The 14,962-nt window shown below is 37.3% G+C and overlaps 1 protein-coding gene and 1 non-coding gene across 2 annotated transcripts in view; both read left to right on the forward strand.

The window, feature by feature from the left end:
* px (MAP7 domain-containing protein plexus) overlaps positions 1 to 14,962 on the forward strand; it is a 240,657-nt gene that overhangs the window by 39,732 nt on the left and 185,963 nt on the right. Inside the window, exon 2 of the mRNA XM_089648724.1 lies at positions 7,547 to 9,161. Within this exon, the coding sequence (XP_089504850.1) occupies positions 7,592 to 9,161 (1,570 nt within the window). The 5' untranslated portion in view covers positions 7,547 to 7,591. The remainder of the gene's footprint in view (positions 1 to 7,546; positions 9,162 to 14,962) is intronic.
* Positions 2,142 to 2,213, forward strand: TRNAG-UCC (transfer RNA glycine (anticodon UCC)). The gene has a single exon. It is a non-coding gene; the product is annotated as a tRNA-Gly (tRNA).

A 14,962-nucleotide genomic window follows, 5' to 3' on the forward strand; every position in this document is an offset into this window, starting at 1 on the left:
ACTTACGAACCGATTTTCGGTTATGGTTTTATTGTATAATGTGGCGAATTAAGTTATTCATAAAATGATTGAAAAACATTTAAATATTTGTGCCTGAACATCCACAAAATAAAATAAAAGGCACTTTTTGGCCATGTTTTTTTCTTGCATAAATCGAAACAGATGGATGGTGTTAAGCGGGAATTTAAGCCTTATCGCCATCTACGTAAGGTGTGTTATTGATAGCGGCTGGATTCAAAATATTACACGACGTAGTGCATCGCCTTAAGACTGTACCCTAATTGAGAATGCGATATCCTTACTGGATTTGGTTCGGGTTGATAATCATGGAAAGGCAATGGTAGTTCAGAATTTCAACATTCTTCGTCCCATGACAGAAGAGAGTGATGCTGCTTTCGGAACAGATTATTTGCATATTATAAAAGGAAAATCGTATTATTCCTAACGAGAAATCTTATGATGGTAAATGGTAACCATGCATTGTTCAGCGACATGCAATCCCTCGCTATTATTTAATTATAATATTACCTACAAATGCGGAATAGAATCGTCTTGATCACTTATTTGAATAAATTGTTGATGAGCCTAACGGTTTTTATGCAGTTATTATAATCATTGTACGATTAATGCAATGATTTGTTATCATCATCAATAGTTACATTGTATGCAAATTTATACTCGTACAATCTCGTATAATCGAATAATTACAAGTGTTGATGAAGGCTTGCGAATCTGCATTCTGCTTTTCTTTATTACGGATTAGCTGACGTGTACCCGGCGTTGTCGGGGATTATCTTTAATAGATAGACAAATAGCACTACGGGCTTATCTGTAGATATTTTTAAGATATACAATTCCGTAGTAGGTACATTATTTTCATATCTCATACGGTTTAGCCAAGTACTTAAGTGCCATCCAAAACATCGACTTTTCTTTACTTTCTATCAATACAGGATATTTATATTACAATGTTTGTAATATGTAATGTTTGTAATATATAATTTAATTAATTTACAATGTTTGTAATATATACTGTATATTACAATCTTCTACACAGGGTGTATCGGCAAGTACCCGACAAACTTTAACCAGCTATTCCTCAGCACATTTGGAGTAAAAAATCTTATGGGCGCTTTACTGTCCGCTAACATTTTTTTTCCATTCAAAACAAAAAATAAATAAAAAATCCACACTCCGTCACTGTCATTTGCATTGTTTCTCGTGTTCAACAGCTGTTATTAGCAAGTGTGTCAAAAAGTGTCCTCGCTCTTTCGTACACACTAAATAATAATATGTAGTTAAAAATGAGACGAATGGTGCCGTGCCATTTCGTTGTGATTGTAAAAGCGCGCCAACGTAGGTACGTACGTACATTATTCATCGAAACTCGATCAAAATATTGCCATACGGGTTTTCAAACTTTGACAAAGGATAAAACATTGGTGACATGTGGTGAAAATATGAATAGTAATTTTTTTATTAAAAAAAAATGTTACCGGACAGCAAAGTGCCCATAACATTTTTTACTCCAAATGTGCTAAGGAATAGCTGGTTAAAGTTTGTCGGGTACGTGCCGGTACACCCTGTATAATATTCAAGTATTATATATATAAACCTTCCGGAAGAAATTCTCTAAATGATAGTGAACACCGTATCAAATTCCGTTGCTTAGTTTAGATTTAGAAGAACAAAGCACACGAACAGACAGATGCGGATATCGGCATTGTTTTATACTATTTAGGGAGTGTTTGTACAATGAAGTCACGTCATAAATTTCATCCTCTGACAGGAAATCAACTTTCAAATTATTTAGTCGTTAGGTAGATACGATTTTACAGATTTAAAATTAATTTATTGTTTACAATTTTTTAATTGTTTATATATTTGATGCTGATAATTCGTGGTGGTATTCCTTATTAATGTTTTGTATGAACTAGTTTTACAACCCGGTTTCGCTTCAGTTTTGAAAGTTATTGAAGTGAAACTTCTTTACGCGCGTCATGCAATTTCGAGGACCGGAGTAAAACCGACTCATGACCGAAACGAAAATGCGGGTACCCCCACCACCGATTAAAGTTCATTTGATCTAGTCAAAGTTTTGAAGTAACATATAAATGCTTCTTAGCTCATCCCGACAACTGGCGTTGGTGGTGTAATGGTCAGCATAGTTGCCTTCCAAGCAGTTGATCCGAGTTCGATTCTCGGCCATCGCACATTATTTTTTTGTTTTTAACGCCTTTTTCATTCAATATCTTATTTTTTAGTAGGTCAGAACATTTTTTAAAAGAAAATAATATTGCAAAATAATAAAAACACTTATCTCACTGTGATAAAACATTACTCCGCTAGAGCGCGCTTTGCGTTATTGTGTTGGATTAAAATTATTATCTAATCCGTATATTATGATAATTGTATTACATTTATTTAATTAATTTATTTATTTTGATAATATGTAATAATTTACAGAAAAAAAAATTAAAACTATCTCCCTCTGATAAAATATCCGTTCGCTAGAGCGCACTACGCGATCTTGTGTGGGATTCTATTTCTGTACATTGTACATTATTTTTAAAAATATATTATATTTTGGGTGTGATGTAGGTAACATTATAAAACATAACAAGCTCTCATATTTTCAGAACCTACATAATATAATCAATTTATGCGGCTTTGCTTACAGTTGGTGCTCAGCGTGGTTGGCTTTCAATCAGTTAAGCGAGGTTCGATTCTCGGCTGTGGCATTTTTGAAGTGAAACCTTGTTGAGGTGGGGGAGCCGCTCACGAACGTTCTCTCTCTTCTCTTCTTTCCTCTCTCTCAGACACCAGCGAACTGCGCCACGCCAAGCATCAGCTGAAACTAGAAGTTTCACTTCTGTCTTGCGTAGGCTTGACACACCCACTTTTTTTTTTTTTATTCTTAAACAATTTGAAAATATGGGAAAAAATACAGTTTATCCGTCTCATTTTAGGACTGTTGTCACCTCAGTTTTTGTCGGTTTATTTAAAATTATTTATTGAAAAACCACGAAATTTCGTTTTTTTCAAATTGCGTTCGGAACCTTTGGTTTCATAAAAGTGTACATTCAATTTTTTCTGTAGTAAATTTCTAGATTAACTAACTAACTAACCATCACGCCGTTTCCCCGCAGGCGAATGCAGAGAGGACGGACCGCCAAAAAACTCGGTCTTGACACACACACTCATAATCTTCTATTATTATGACTCTTGACATGGCCCGACTCAAGTATCTGATTCACTTGATCGTGCCATGTCTTCCTAGGGCGTCCCCGACTTATGCTACACTCCTTACACTCCTTTCATCGCTCATTCGCTCTACATTCCCAAGTCATCTAAGCGTCCCCTCAATCTTACAATTACGCTTACATCAGACTTGCATTCTTTGCGGATTTCTACATTCCTCACACGATCATACATGGTTTTACCACACAAACGCCGCAGGGATCTCATTTCTACAGCATTCAGTCTACTTTCATCCTTTCTCTGATAGTTCCATGCCTCACTTCCATACATCAGGGTAGGTACCAGCACTCCATTGTGGAATGCTAACTTCGCTTCTTCGGACAATTTTTCGTTAACGCCAACTGCATTCAGTCCTCCATTAATGGAGTTACCTGCATTTACTCTTCTTTCAATATCAATAAAAATAAGTAAGGCATAATATTTATTAACTTCAACTTTTCCAGTTGATATGAGTCGACGCATAACGTGTTTTCTCCATCGATGTATTATGCATTATGTATGCAAGATGTAATTCTTCATCTGGTGGCATTATTATTTGACCCTTACATGACCTTTGACGGTCGTTCAATTTCATCCGCTCTTTGTTTCATATAATCCCGTTCGATGTTAACAAGAGCACAATATATTGCCGGAACGCTTACCATCAGGCTGTCTAGGGTAGTAAGAGAGGATAAAACGCCACACAACTCTGTCGTGAAACTACTCTCTTATATTATTCTGATTCATAACACAACTTAATTATTCGATTTATTTGATCGCGCCATGTCTTACTCATCTTAAGCCTGGATGGCTTTCTTTCTCTCTTTCTAACACCGTTTAGATCAGAGGTTCCCAAAGTGGTCTATATGGAGCCCCAGGGGTCGATATCGGCTTGCTAGGGGTCTATGACAACGAGAAAAAAATTGGGGGGTCCACGAGATTAAAATGGGGTACATACGAGCGGACCCCCATTTACCTCAAGTCAACATTTAGTAGTTCCGTAAATGACACAATAGACCTAAAACAAATATAATAGACTGAGAAATTATTTATTTCATATTTGTATTTTTATATTTCGTAAAGTTGTTTATTGAGGTATATAAATAGAGTCTACGTTCCTTTTCTCGTCAGAATTAATATATTCAAGCAAAACATTGCACATTGGAAGCCGCGAATTTTCCTAGTTCCCCAACATGTATTTTGAAAAGCGTCCAGGGTAATAATGATGTTAAAAATTTAAATGGACTTCATACAGACTTCAAAACAAAGTTTGAGGACATTTTGACTATGGAAATGGAACGTTGAAGAATCGGATATCATGTGACAAGAAGAACTGACCGGAATAAGCACTGACAAAGAACTTAAGGGGCAGTTCTGTAGGGCTAGCTACGGAAAGAAATTCCCGTTGCTTATCCTGCTTCATTTTCATTTGGTGTAATACCTCACAAGGGCGCCCCTGTCTGCACAGTGTAAAGACAGAGGAACTATACCGCCACCCGGTTGTTGGACAGCCAAGGGATGGGAATATTTTTACAAAAAAAAAAAATGATTATCACATGGGACGTTAATAGTTTTAGGAAAATTCAATATTCGGCAGGCTATGTGGTCTACGGGGCAAAAAAGTTTGGTAACCTCTGGTTTAGATCATATTTCTTACCATTACAGTAAAGATGATACAATGATTTCTAAGAAATCATGTGAGTTGTTGCCGAAAGGGAAGGGTTAACTGCCCTCCATAATAGCAACTAAATTATTGTATCTGTATTGTGGCGCGAAACGGAAACGCCGCTTGCGGTTGCTTAGTTCCTCTGCCATAAGTCGAGGCTCAGCTTGCGTTTCGGTTCGCAAATGTATACGCAGAATTAGGTATCCGATTAGCCAGGTACTTCCCCACCTTCTCCTGCCCCATCTCCTCACTTTCGCCCCTGCCTTCAGCGAAGTCGGGGACACCCAAGGAAGACATGGCACGTTCAAGCGAATCAGTTACTTGAGTGGGGCCATGTCAGGAGTCAGAATGTATGGATGAGACGGTTGCATGATAACTCACCACAATGACAGTTGAACACACATTTAAAAAGTAATGAAAAAAATAGGCTAAATAGTTTTTTTTTTTTTTTTATAGTGAATACCTCACAAGAGTCCCAACTGCTCCCGTCTGGAGCCAGTGAGACTATGGCATCCCCAATTGGGGGATGTTGTGAGGCTGAAGGTAAGTGGGGAAGGGAAAGAGGAAGGTGGGGAAGTACCTGGCTATTCAGATCTAGTCACTAAACACGGCTAAAGCCATTTGGAGCAACGTTTCAATTCTGAATGGTGGTCTTACACCAGGGCGATACTGGTAGTATCTTCCACTCTGGAACGTGCCGCAAATGTACTATATATTATTTTAATTAATTAATTGTGAAATAACACAAATTAATCAAATAAAATTTATTTGCGCACGCCGGGTTCGAACCCGCGACCTTCGGAATGGCAGTCCAATGCGTTACCACTGGACTATGCCGGCTGTCAGTTATTTAGGTAACCTATTTAAGGCGAAGCTTAATGCCAAATCACTATTTTGATTAATCTTTATAACGAATTGGTGAACATTGTGAATACAAAAAAATATGCTTAAGATAAATTAAAGGTTATACTATGGCTACGTTTGAGTAGATAACAAGTAAGAAAATAAATTACTCAATAAACAATATGAATATAAAATACTAAACAAAACATTTTTTCAATAGAAATGTATGAACGCGTGGAAATGGAAACAATTTTTTTAAAATACAATATTTTAGCTAAGATTTTCTGGGACAGTTTCACTTGATTAACTTTTTTGCTTTCTTTTAAAATTATTCACAGAATAAACAAAAACCAGTTTTTTTTGCTTGAAATCGAACGTTTCTAGACTCCGTTTGTCAAGCGATTTTAATGCCTATTACCTACAATATAAGGTATACCAAGAATATCCACATTTTTGGCTTGTAGCTTCCTTTTAACCTAGTTATTGTTTCATCACTTTTCAAGACCTTAAGGTGTGATGAATTTTAATTTTGATTAGTTATCCGGTCACCGTATGAGACGATGTATGAATGTGTGCCAAGATCTAGTTGTTTGGTCGTTCGTTAGATAGTTTCAATAATACAAAGATTTGGTCGCTAGTGTGGAGGCCCACATTCAAAGTTTCGCTGCCCCAACTATTGCACCGTCACGATGATGAGATGTTTTTAATAAACACACATTTTCACAGTACAATTTATTTGGCAATAATGCGCAAAATAAAGTACATTACATCAGCGAGAAAATAATTAATTGTGCAGAAATAATGATTGTATAGGTTATTTTGTGTTGTGTGTTGGTCATTATAAGCACCGCGTGATAACGGCATCAACAGTTACGTTGTAAAGCGGCCTTATCTTATCACGTTTTCTGTAAAAACCGTTAATGAATGAACGCCTATTATAATATTTATGTATTTTTTTGTAATGTGGCATTTTTGCCATCGCGAATGGGTCGGGGAGCAGAAAATGAAATAAAATTCATGCAGGATCATCACGTACATAATGGTTCGTATAACTTTCATCCTGAACAAGGAAGATGGGTCATGAACTTTTGCTTATTTATTAGTCTTTTATACGCCCTATGGGGCTTTTACATTGTGTACATATGGTTATAATTTTTTACACGAGGGTTACTAATGAACAATGGTTTCATAAGGTTTTCAATTATTGGATCAAATTTAATAAAATATAAAGTTTTTATTAAGGCTATCTATCTACTAAGTTTTTACTAAGTGCGTCATTAATTATGTACAATTTTAGCTGACAATATGTGAGAGTTTTTCAGATTTCCAAGCCAATCAACCATTCAGTTATTAATGGACCGATGAAGGACAATTTTAATATTTAATTCTGTGGGGATTTTATTATATAATTTCCGTCCTAGATAATGTATCCGTCTTTTGATAATTTGCCGCATTGCTCCTCGGGAACATGAGGTTCTTTCTGGTGTGACTTCTTGTAATATATTTATGATCAACTTTATTAAGATTTTCTAGCTTTTTGTGTACTTGGATAGTAAACCTTTTTATGTAATTTTGGCTAACATCCTAAGGACATCATTTTTTTTATGTTACCTTTTTTTGATAAATCTTAACTTGTTTAGAAAAATGTATTAAGTTTCAATGATCCATTTTGTAAAGGTCTTCACACATTGCCTTCACTCGTATTATTACATTTTATGTATTCTTATAAGTATCCTCTGTTTTACCGGTTTCCACTCAGTGTTGTAATAAACTAATGAGTTTGTTGTTTGTATGTAGCGCGCCGTGTCCGGCGGGCTCCGCAGCGCCCGGCCTCCCCGCGCGATGGAGAAGGCCAAGGCGTACATCAAGAGCGAGCTGGCGGGCGCGCGCCCCGACCAGCCCGAGCCCCCGCCCCCAGCGCCTCCCGAGCCGTCCCTGTCCCTGCAGGCGGACCAGACCCCCTTCTACAACAACACCCAGCACAACAACACCGCCAACCCCACCAACGCCAGCAAAGACACCAACGCGTTGCCGTTCACCAACAACTCCAAAACCCAAAACGAAGAAGCCAGAGACTATGTCAATAACGCTGGGAAAGACGGCTATAGCGGAGTCATCAAGCCACCACCAGACAATAACAGATATCAGGATTACTCGAAAGTGCAACAAACCCACGAAACAGACAACGCCAGACGGGAGTCCTATGTCATCAAGTCGGTAGACCATTATTCTAGTATTAAAAGTGAAGTGAAGGGCGGTGATTTAAAGCCCGAACAAGATGTAGTGGCGGACCTCAGTAGAACTGAGTACCTAGGTGTTAAGAAAAGCAGTGAATTAATAGTGGATCGAAGGGATTACGTTAAGAGTCCCGGTGGAAGGACGGAGTATTTGGGAGTGAAGTCTAGTGAGGGTAGTGATTCTAGGAGTGGGTATCCCAAACAGGATTACGTGGTTTTGAAGTCGGAGGCTGAGATCATGGACCCCCGGAGGGCCGAGTATCTTGGTGTCAAACAGCAGGTGGAACTGGTAGATCAGAGGAGAGCTGAATATCTCGGTGTCAAGCCCCAGCAGGAACTCATGGATCAGAGAAGGGAATATGGTAACATGGTGAAACAACCCGAGGTTGACCAAAGGAGGGAGTATCTTAGAGTCAAGCAGGAAGCTTCCGATCCCAGGAAAGCGGAATACTTGGGAGTCAAACAAGACTTGACAGATCCTAGAAGAGTTGACTATTCCACACACAAACAGCAAGGAATCAAACCCGAACCTTTGGATGGCCGAAATTATGGCGTGAAACCAGAAGTATTGGCCTATAAGCAACAGAGTGAACTCCTCGACCAGTCTAGAAATTATGGCATAAAACCTGGCGACATTGATCCACGTAGGGACTATGCCGGCGTAAAGCATCACCAAGTGGAACAAGTGATTGATGCCAGAACAAGAGACTATTCCAAACAACAAATACAACAGCAGACAGAATTAGATCCGAGAAGAGATTACTCCAAACAGTCAGAAGTGGTAGACCCGCGGAGAGATTATTCTAAACAACCAGTTGACGGGATAGATCCGAGACGGGACTACTCGAAACAAGTTGAAGTTCTTGACCAAAGACGAGAGTACAAACAGCAAGATCGTTCAAATATTTGTTTTATTTGTGGATCGCGGGGACACTCGGAACAGTGGGCCGTGGTGGCCAGGCCAGAGCAGGCTCCCCCCGGGGAGCCGCACTACCCCTTCCTGGAGGGGCACGCGCCCCCCGCGGGGTACAGAGGGGGCGCGGGGCCCGCCAAGCTGATCTGCCGCCTGTGCAGGGCTCTGCTGCGGCAGCAATGGGACTGCTATGAACGAGAAGGCCGCCCTCATGCCCAAAGGCTGTATTGGCTAAAGAGGGTGGACGGGAAGAGTTTCACGGGTGAGATGTTTGTTTTGATTAGATCTTAAGTTCTAAAATTATAAAAACGTCTACAAACTTTCGTCAAATAATGTACGCCATCTTAAATTGTACGAAAATCGTTACCAAAATAGATATACTACCTACGGCACCAACTACAAAAATAGAACACGTCCTTTTTTTCATCCCGAATCGCTAGGAATAGGCAGATATATTTATTTAGAATTTACGTTATAGTTATAGTTTTTTTTTACACATACATAGTACAATTAAAATTATTTATTAATTCATTCATTTGATGAAGAAAGGGATCATGTAAATAGGTCATAAGAAATAACCTAACACTAAACAATGCAGTGCACTGGTACAGTAATGTCATTTCCCTGAAATGCTATCGTAGTGAGCCACAGTCTAGGATTAAATAGAGAGAACGAATCATGACGGGAATATAAGATATTGATCTTGTCAAAATTAAATTGCCATCGTTCCTTTACAAATACACATCCGAATTATGACCTATTCCCATTTGCACATCCTATTATTTGACCTTTTTCATCCAAGAGGTCCACCAATGACCCTTGATATCGCCTGTACCGAGCTAAAAAGAACACTGTCTCTATTGAATGTATCCCACGTCGCTCTGTTATATTGAAAACGATAGCTTTGTAATATTATTTATGTTCACAACTTCTCCGATGACCTGTTGGCCTTTTCAATCTTTTCGCCAGAGGTCGCCGGGTGTCTATTTTTTATTATAGTTATTTTATTGTTGTTGGTTGTCTGACCTCTTGGGAGTATTATTTTTGTATAAACATCGCGATCAGGGGTATAGGCATCCCAGCGAGAGTTTCGATGAGATGAATTTATGGCTAGAATATTTAATTTTGTCAATTTATGAAGCATCTGATAGTATTATTACGCTTGCATCTGGACGATCTAGGCCCTCTGATTGGTCGAATTCAAATCGTGTGTTTCGGGTAAATCCCGAATGGGGGTCTGCAGGCTAAATTCGACCACTATGCCCCTCTGGCGGTATAAGAACGAACCAAATGACGGGCGCGAATATTTAAATATGCAGCTAACAATACGCAAAATTAATTGACCACTAACAAGCGTTTAATAAGAAGTTTTCTTCTGGAAGCTTATCACGCGGAGCGGGTTTTTAACTGCTAGTTTATAAATATTATGGAGCTTGGTGCATATACGCTAAACGTGTTCCTCTATTACTGCGGTCGGGGAACTTTTTTTAACCATTACCCCAAATTTTTTTGCGTAAGTCGATATTACTCCTTCCCCCCATTTTGAAAAGAAGACATCAATGTATATTTAAATAAACATTATTTATTGAATTAATTTACACGGAAAATAAAGAAAAAAAGTTTCATGAAAATAGTAAGTATGTAATAGAAAAACAAAATAAAATTCTCAAATTGGATCAAACAAAAATTCAGATTTTCAGGTTTCCCTTTCAGTTTTTGGGGAAATGGTGTTGCTTCATGTTTGATACAATTACTTCAAAATTGTGACTTTTTGATGTAAGAGCAATTTGAATACAGTCTTCGGCGTTTACTCGATTTCTGTTCTTCATTTTTATGTTCATTAGAGTGGAAAAGCCTTGTTCACAAAGATAGGTTGTTGTAAATGGCAGCAACTTTTTTACCGCCTCCTCATGTGCAATTTTGAAAGCCTTCGTAGCTTTTGACATCCAAAAAGACGACAGATTGGCTTTGCTCTCAAATTGAATACGTACTTCAGTATTAGATCGAAGTTCATGTATTGTTTCTGCCTAACCCGGAGGTTCTTCTGGTATGTTAGCAAGATTATCTGGTATGTATATCAAGATCTGGAAAGTAGTCAGAGAACCGCCCTCTGAGTTTAGTAACATGTTTTATAACTGTATCCTTGATGTCATCAAAAGTAATATTTTCGCAGTCTTCCAAAAACAAAGCTAACTTTGAAAAAGAAGCTATCTTGTTCTGTTATGCTTTCTGTCTCCAATACTGAAGCTTTACTCCAAACGCTGACAGTATTTCGCTGGCTAAAAATACTAACACGTTTATGAAATAGCAAACTTGAAAAATTTCCTTATTACCCAAAAAAAAACATTTTTACCCCATTTGGGGTAAATTACCCCGGTTCCCCGACAGCTGCTCTATTAGAATGCGATAAGCCGTGCGCGTAGACGGATTCGGTAGTTTAAGTTGGAGGTCAATTGGAGGTAAAAAAGTTAAACCTATTTTACCGCTTCATGTGCCGGTGAATATCAATCTTCTACACAGGGTGTATCGGCAAGTACCCGACAAACTTTAACCAGCTATTCCTCGGCACATTTGGAGTAAAAAATGTTAAGGGCGCTTTGCTGTCCGGTAACATTTTTTTTCCATTAAAAACAAAAAATAAATAAAAAATCCACACTCCGTCACTGTCATTTGCATTCTTTCTCGCGTTCAACAGCTGTTATTAGCAAGTGTGTCAAAAAGTGTCCTCGCTCTTTCGTACACACTAAATAATAATAGTTAAAAATGAGACGAATGGTGCCGTGCCATTTCGTTGTGATTGTAAAAGCGCGCCAACGTAGGTACGTACGTACATTATTCAAGGAAACTCGAACAAAATATTGCCAGACGGGTTTTCAAACTTTGACAAAGGATAAAACATTGGTGACATGTGGTGAATATATGAATAATAAATTTTTTATTAAAAATAAATGTTACCGGACAGCAAAGTGCCCATAACATTTTTTACTCCAAATGTGCTAAGGAATAGCTGGTTAAAGTTTGTCGGGTACGTGCCGATACACCCTGTATATTTATGCTAGCTCAAGACCCCGACGTTGCCCGGGCTTTACGCAGAGTTTTTTTCAAAATCTGACTGTGGCGTTTCTCTTGTTTTGAAGGTCAAGTGTACAAAAATCAATCTCGTAATAAAACTGTAGATTTGTATAAAAATCAAACAAACGCCGCCTAAATACAAATCTACAGTTTTATTCTACGAAATTTAAAAAAATTGAAACACTTGACTTTCAAAACAAGTGGACGGAAAAGAGATTTCGAACCACCCCCATCCTCCTTTTCTTCCCATCAAAGCAGAATAAAGCCCGGGCAACTATGGGTAGGTTCTTCGAACATAACATAGAGACAAACTCAGTAAACACAAAGATGTTTTTATCATCCAAAAGAGGTGCCTACGAAAAATTACAAACTCTGATCACCGGGATTCATGTAGACCTCAAACTTCTGACAGTGACGGACATAATGTATAATGGAGTTATGCCTGTTGTTCGATCATCTCCAGAAAAGTTCCCACAAAAAAACCCAACACATAATCACGCTACAAGGTTCACAGAAAACTTATTAATCCCAAAAGCAAACAAAACTATATTTCAAAATGGACCACAATACATGGCCATTAATGTATATATTATAACAACCTTCCACGTAGCATCAAACAAATCACCGACATACTTAAATTTAAATCATCACTAAAAAAAAATCTTTTATACAAATGTCACTACACCTTAAATGAATACCTTACATAAATTAAATACCTCTGTTTTTATTTATTCATTATTTCATACATTTGTTAACATTTAATTGTTGGGTTATGTAATATAATTTGTATTTGTTGGGTTAGCTGGAAGAAATAAGATGTAACCTATACGCTACACCCTTTGGACTCTGTATTTTTGTGCAATAAATAATTTTTGAATTGTGATATGTATTTTCTGAAGCAGTATTATATCGCGAATTGGGATAAATCATACCAATGTTTTGCTGGTTGAATAACATTGATTATATATCATTTTAATTCTACGCATTTGTTTAAATAGTTCCGAGTGATCAAAGTGATGAGATAATTTTGAAACTGGTAATTTTCTGATTAATGAATCACTTTAGGCGTATCTTCTACCATGGATATATTAAATGATTTCGGCGTGGAGGTTCGCTGGTCAGTTGATCGATGTACAGGAAAATCCTCGCTCTTAAGGCGATGCACTACGTAGTAATGCAAAATCATGTGTTTTTGGTTTGAAAATTTGGTCGCCTAGAAATGTTTCAGATGCTTTAATTAAATACTGCGAGTAGAATACATCTTAGCCTTTGAAAATTTCGAGTATTTTTTGGATAAGTCTTTTTATAAGCCCAGAAAAAAATAATGTATAAGGCCTATGAAAACTGATTTAAAGTTCAAAACCTCCTACTTACGAACCCATTTTCGGTTATGATTTTATTGTATAATGTGGAAAATTAAGTTATTTATAAAATGATCGGAAAAAAATTAAATACTTATGCCTGAACATCCACAAAATAAAATTAAAGGCACTTTTTGTTGTTATTGATAGCGGTTCAATTTAAAATATTACACTACGTAGTGCATCGCCTTAACCCTTTCACACCCGCATTATTGTTTCCACATACAGGGTGTATCGGCACTAACCCGACAAACTTTAACCAGCTATTCCTTAGCACATTTGGAGTAAAAAATGTTATGGGCACTTTGCTGTCCGGTAGCATTTTTTTTTCAATTAAAAACAATTTTTTTTTAAATTTCCACACTACATCACTGTCATTGGCATGTGTTTCGTGTTCAACAGCTGTTATAAGCAAGTATGTCAAAAAGCGTCTTCGCTCTTTCGCACACACTAAATAATAATAGTTAAAAATGAGACGAATGGTGCCGTGCTATTTCGTTGTGACTGTAAACGTGCGCCAATATAGGTACACACGTGCATTATTCAACGGAATTCGAATAAAATATTTGCCAGATGGGTTTTCAAACTTTGTTAAAGGATAAAACAGTGGTGACATGTGGTGAAAATATGAATAATAATTTTTTTATTAAAAAAAACGTTACCGGACAGCAAAGTGCACATAAGATTTTTTACTCCAAATATGCTAAGGAATAGCTGGTTAAAGTTTGTCGGGTACGTGCCGATACACCCTGTATATAAAATATGTAATGCTCGATAATACAATGCACATTTGCAATGTACTGATAATCTCTAAGATTTGAAACAAATAACATTTTAATTAAAATTCATTCAGAAAAAAAGATCAGAATAATCTAGGATATACTCACGAAAATATGCCCGTCACTACAAGTGTTAATTTGAATGAACATTGAAATTCATTTACGATATTCTGGCAAATGGACTGTGAACAGTGAATTGAACTGATGTTATTATTATAGAACACATCTTTTTGCGTTAAAATATTTGTAATCCGAGTAGAAAATATTGATATCTCACCTTAAATTAAGTAATCAATGACGGCAGAAATTCGATGAAACTCACAATCAGCAGATTTCAAAATATTTAACGTTTTTGTGGCGGGAATAACGATTTCAACCGAGCGGAAAAAATAGACGCCACAGAAAAGATTACAAGCTATAAGGAAACAAAAATGGCTTTTCTAAATCGCTACCGTTACGGTAAAAAAATCACAAAGTTCTCGTTAATTTGAATTAACACTGGGGATGAAAGGGTTAAGAGAACGGATTAGTCTAGTTAGATTTCGTGAAGAGATAATCCCACGATGCTATGTTGTTATTATTGAACACTCAAAATGCTGTTTTGTTCAATTGATAATAAAATATTTTTAACCAATTAAATTATCAGATTATTAATTACTCGTAAATTAATTAAAACTTACTCCGTTCCACCGCCCCAGACAGTACCTCTATCAACTTGGATACATACCGAGTACATTATAATCTCGCCGAAAGGCCATGGGTCGCGCTTGTATATTGCTCTCGACCCCTCTCGACTCGCAGGACCTTTTGCTGTATGACCCCATGATATAGTAATAACCTAATAACAATAG

The sequence above is a fragment of the Hesperophylax consimilis genome, chromosome 28 (assembly GCF_061612785.1).
Source record: "Hesperophylax consimilis isolate HC1 chromosome 28, BYU_Hcon_1.0, whole genome shotgun sequence".
In the NCBI taxonomy this organism is placed as follows: Eukaryota; Metazoa; Arthropoda; class Insecta; order Trichoptera; family Limnephilidae; genus Hesperophylax; species Hesperophylax consimilis.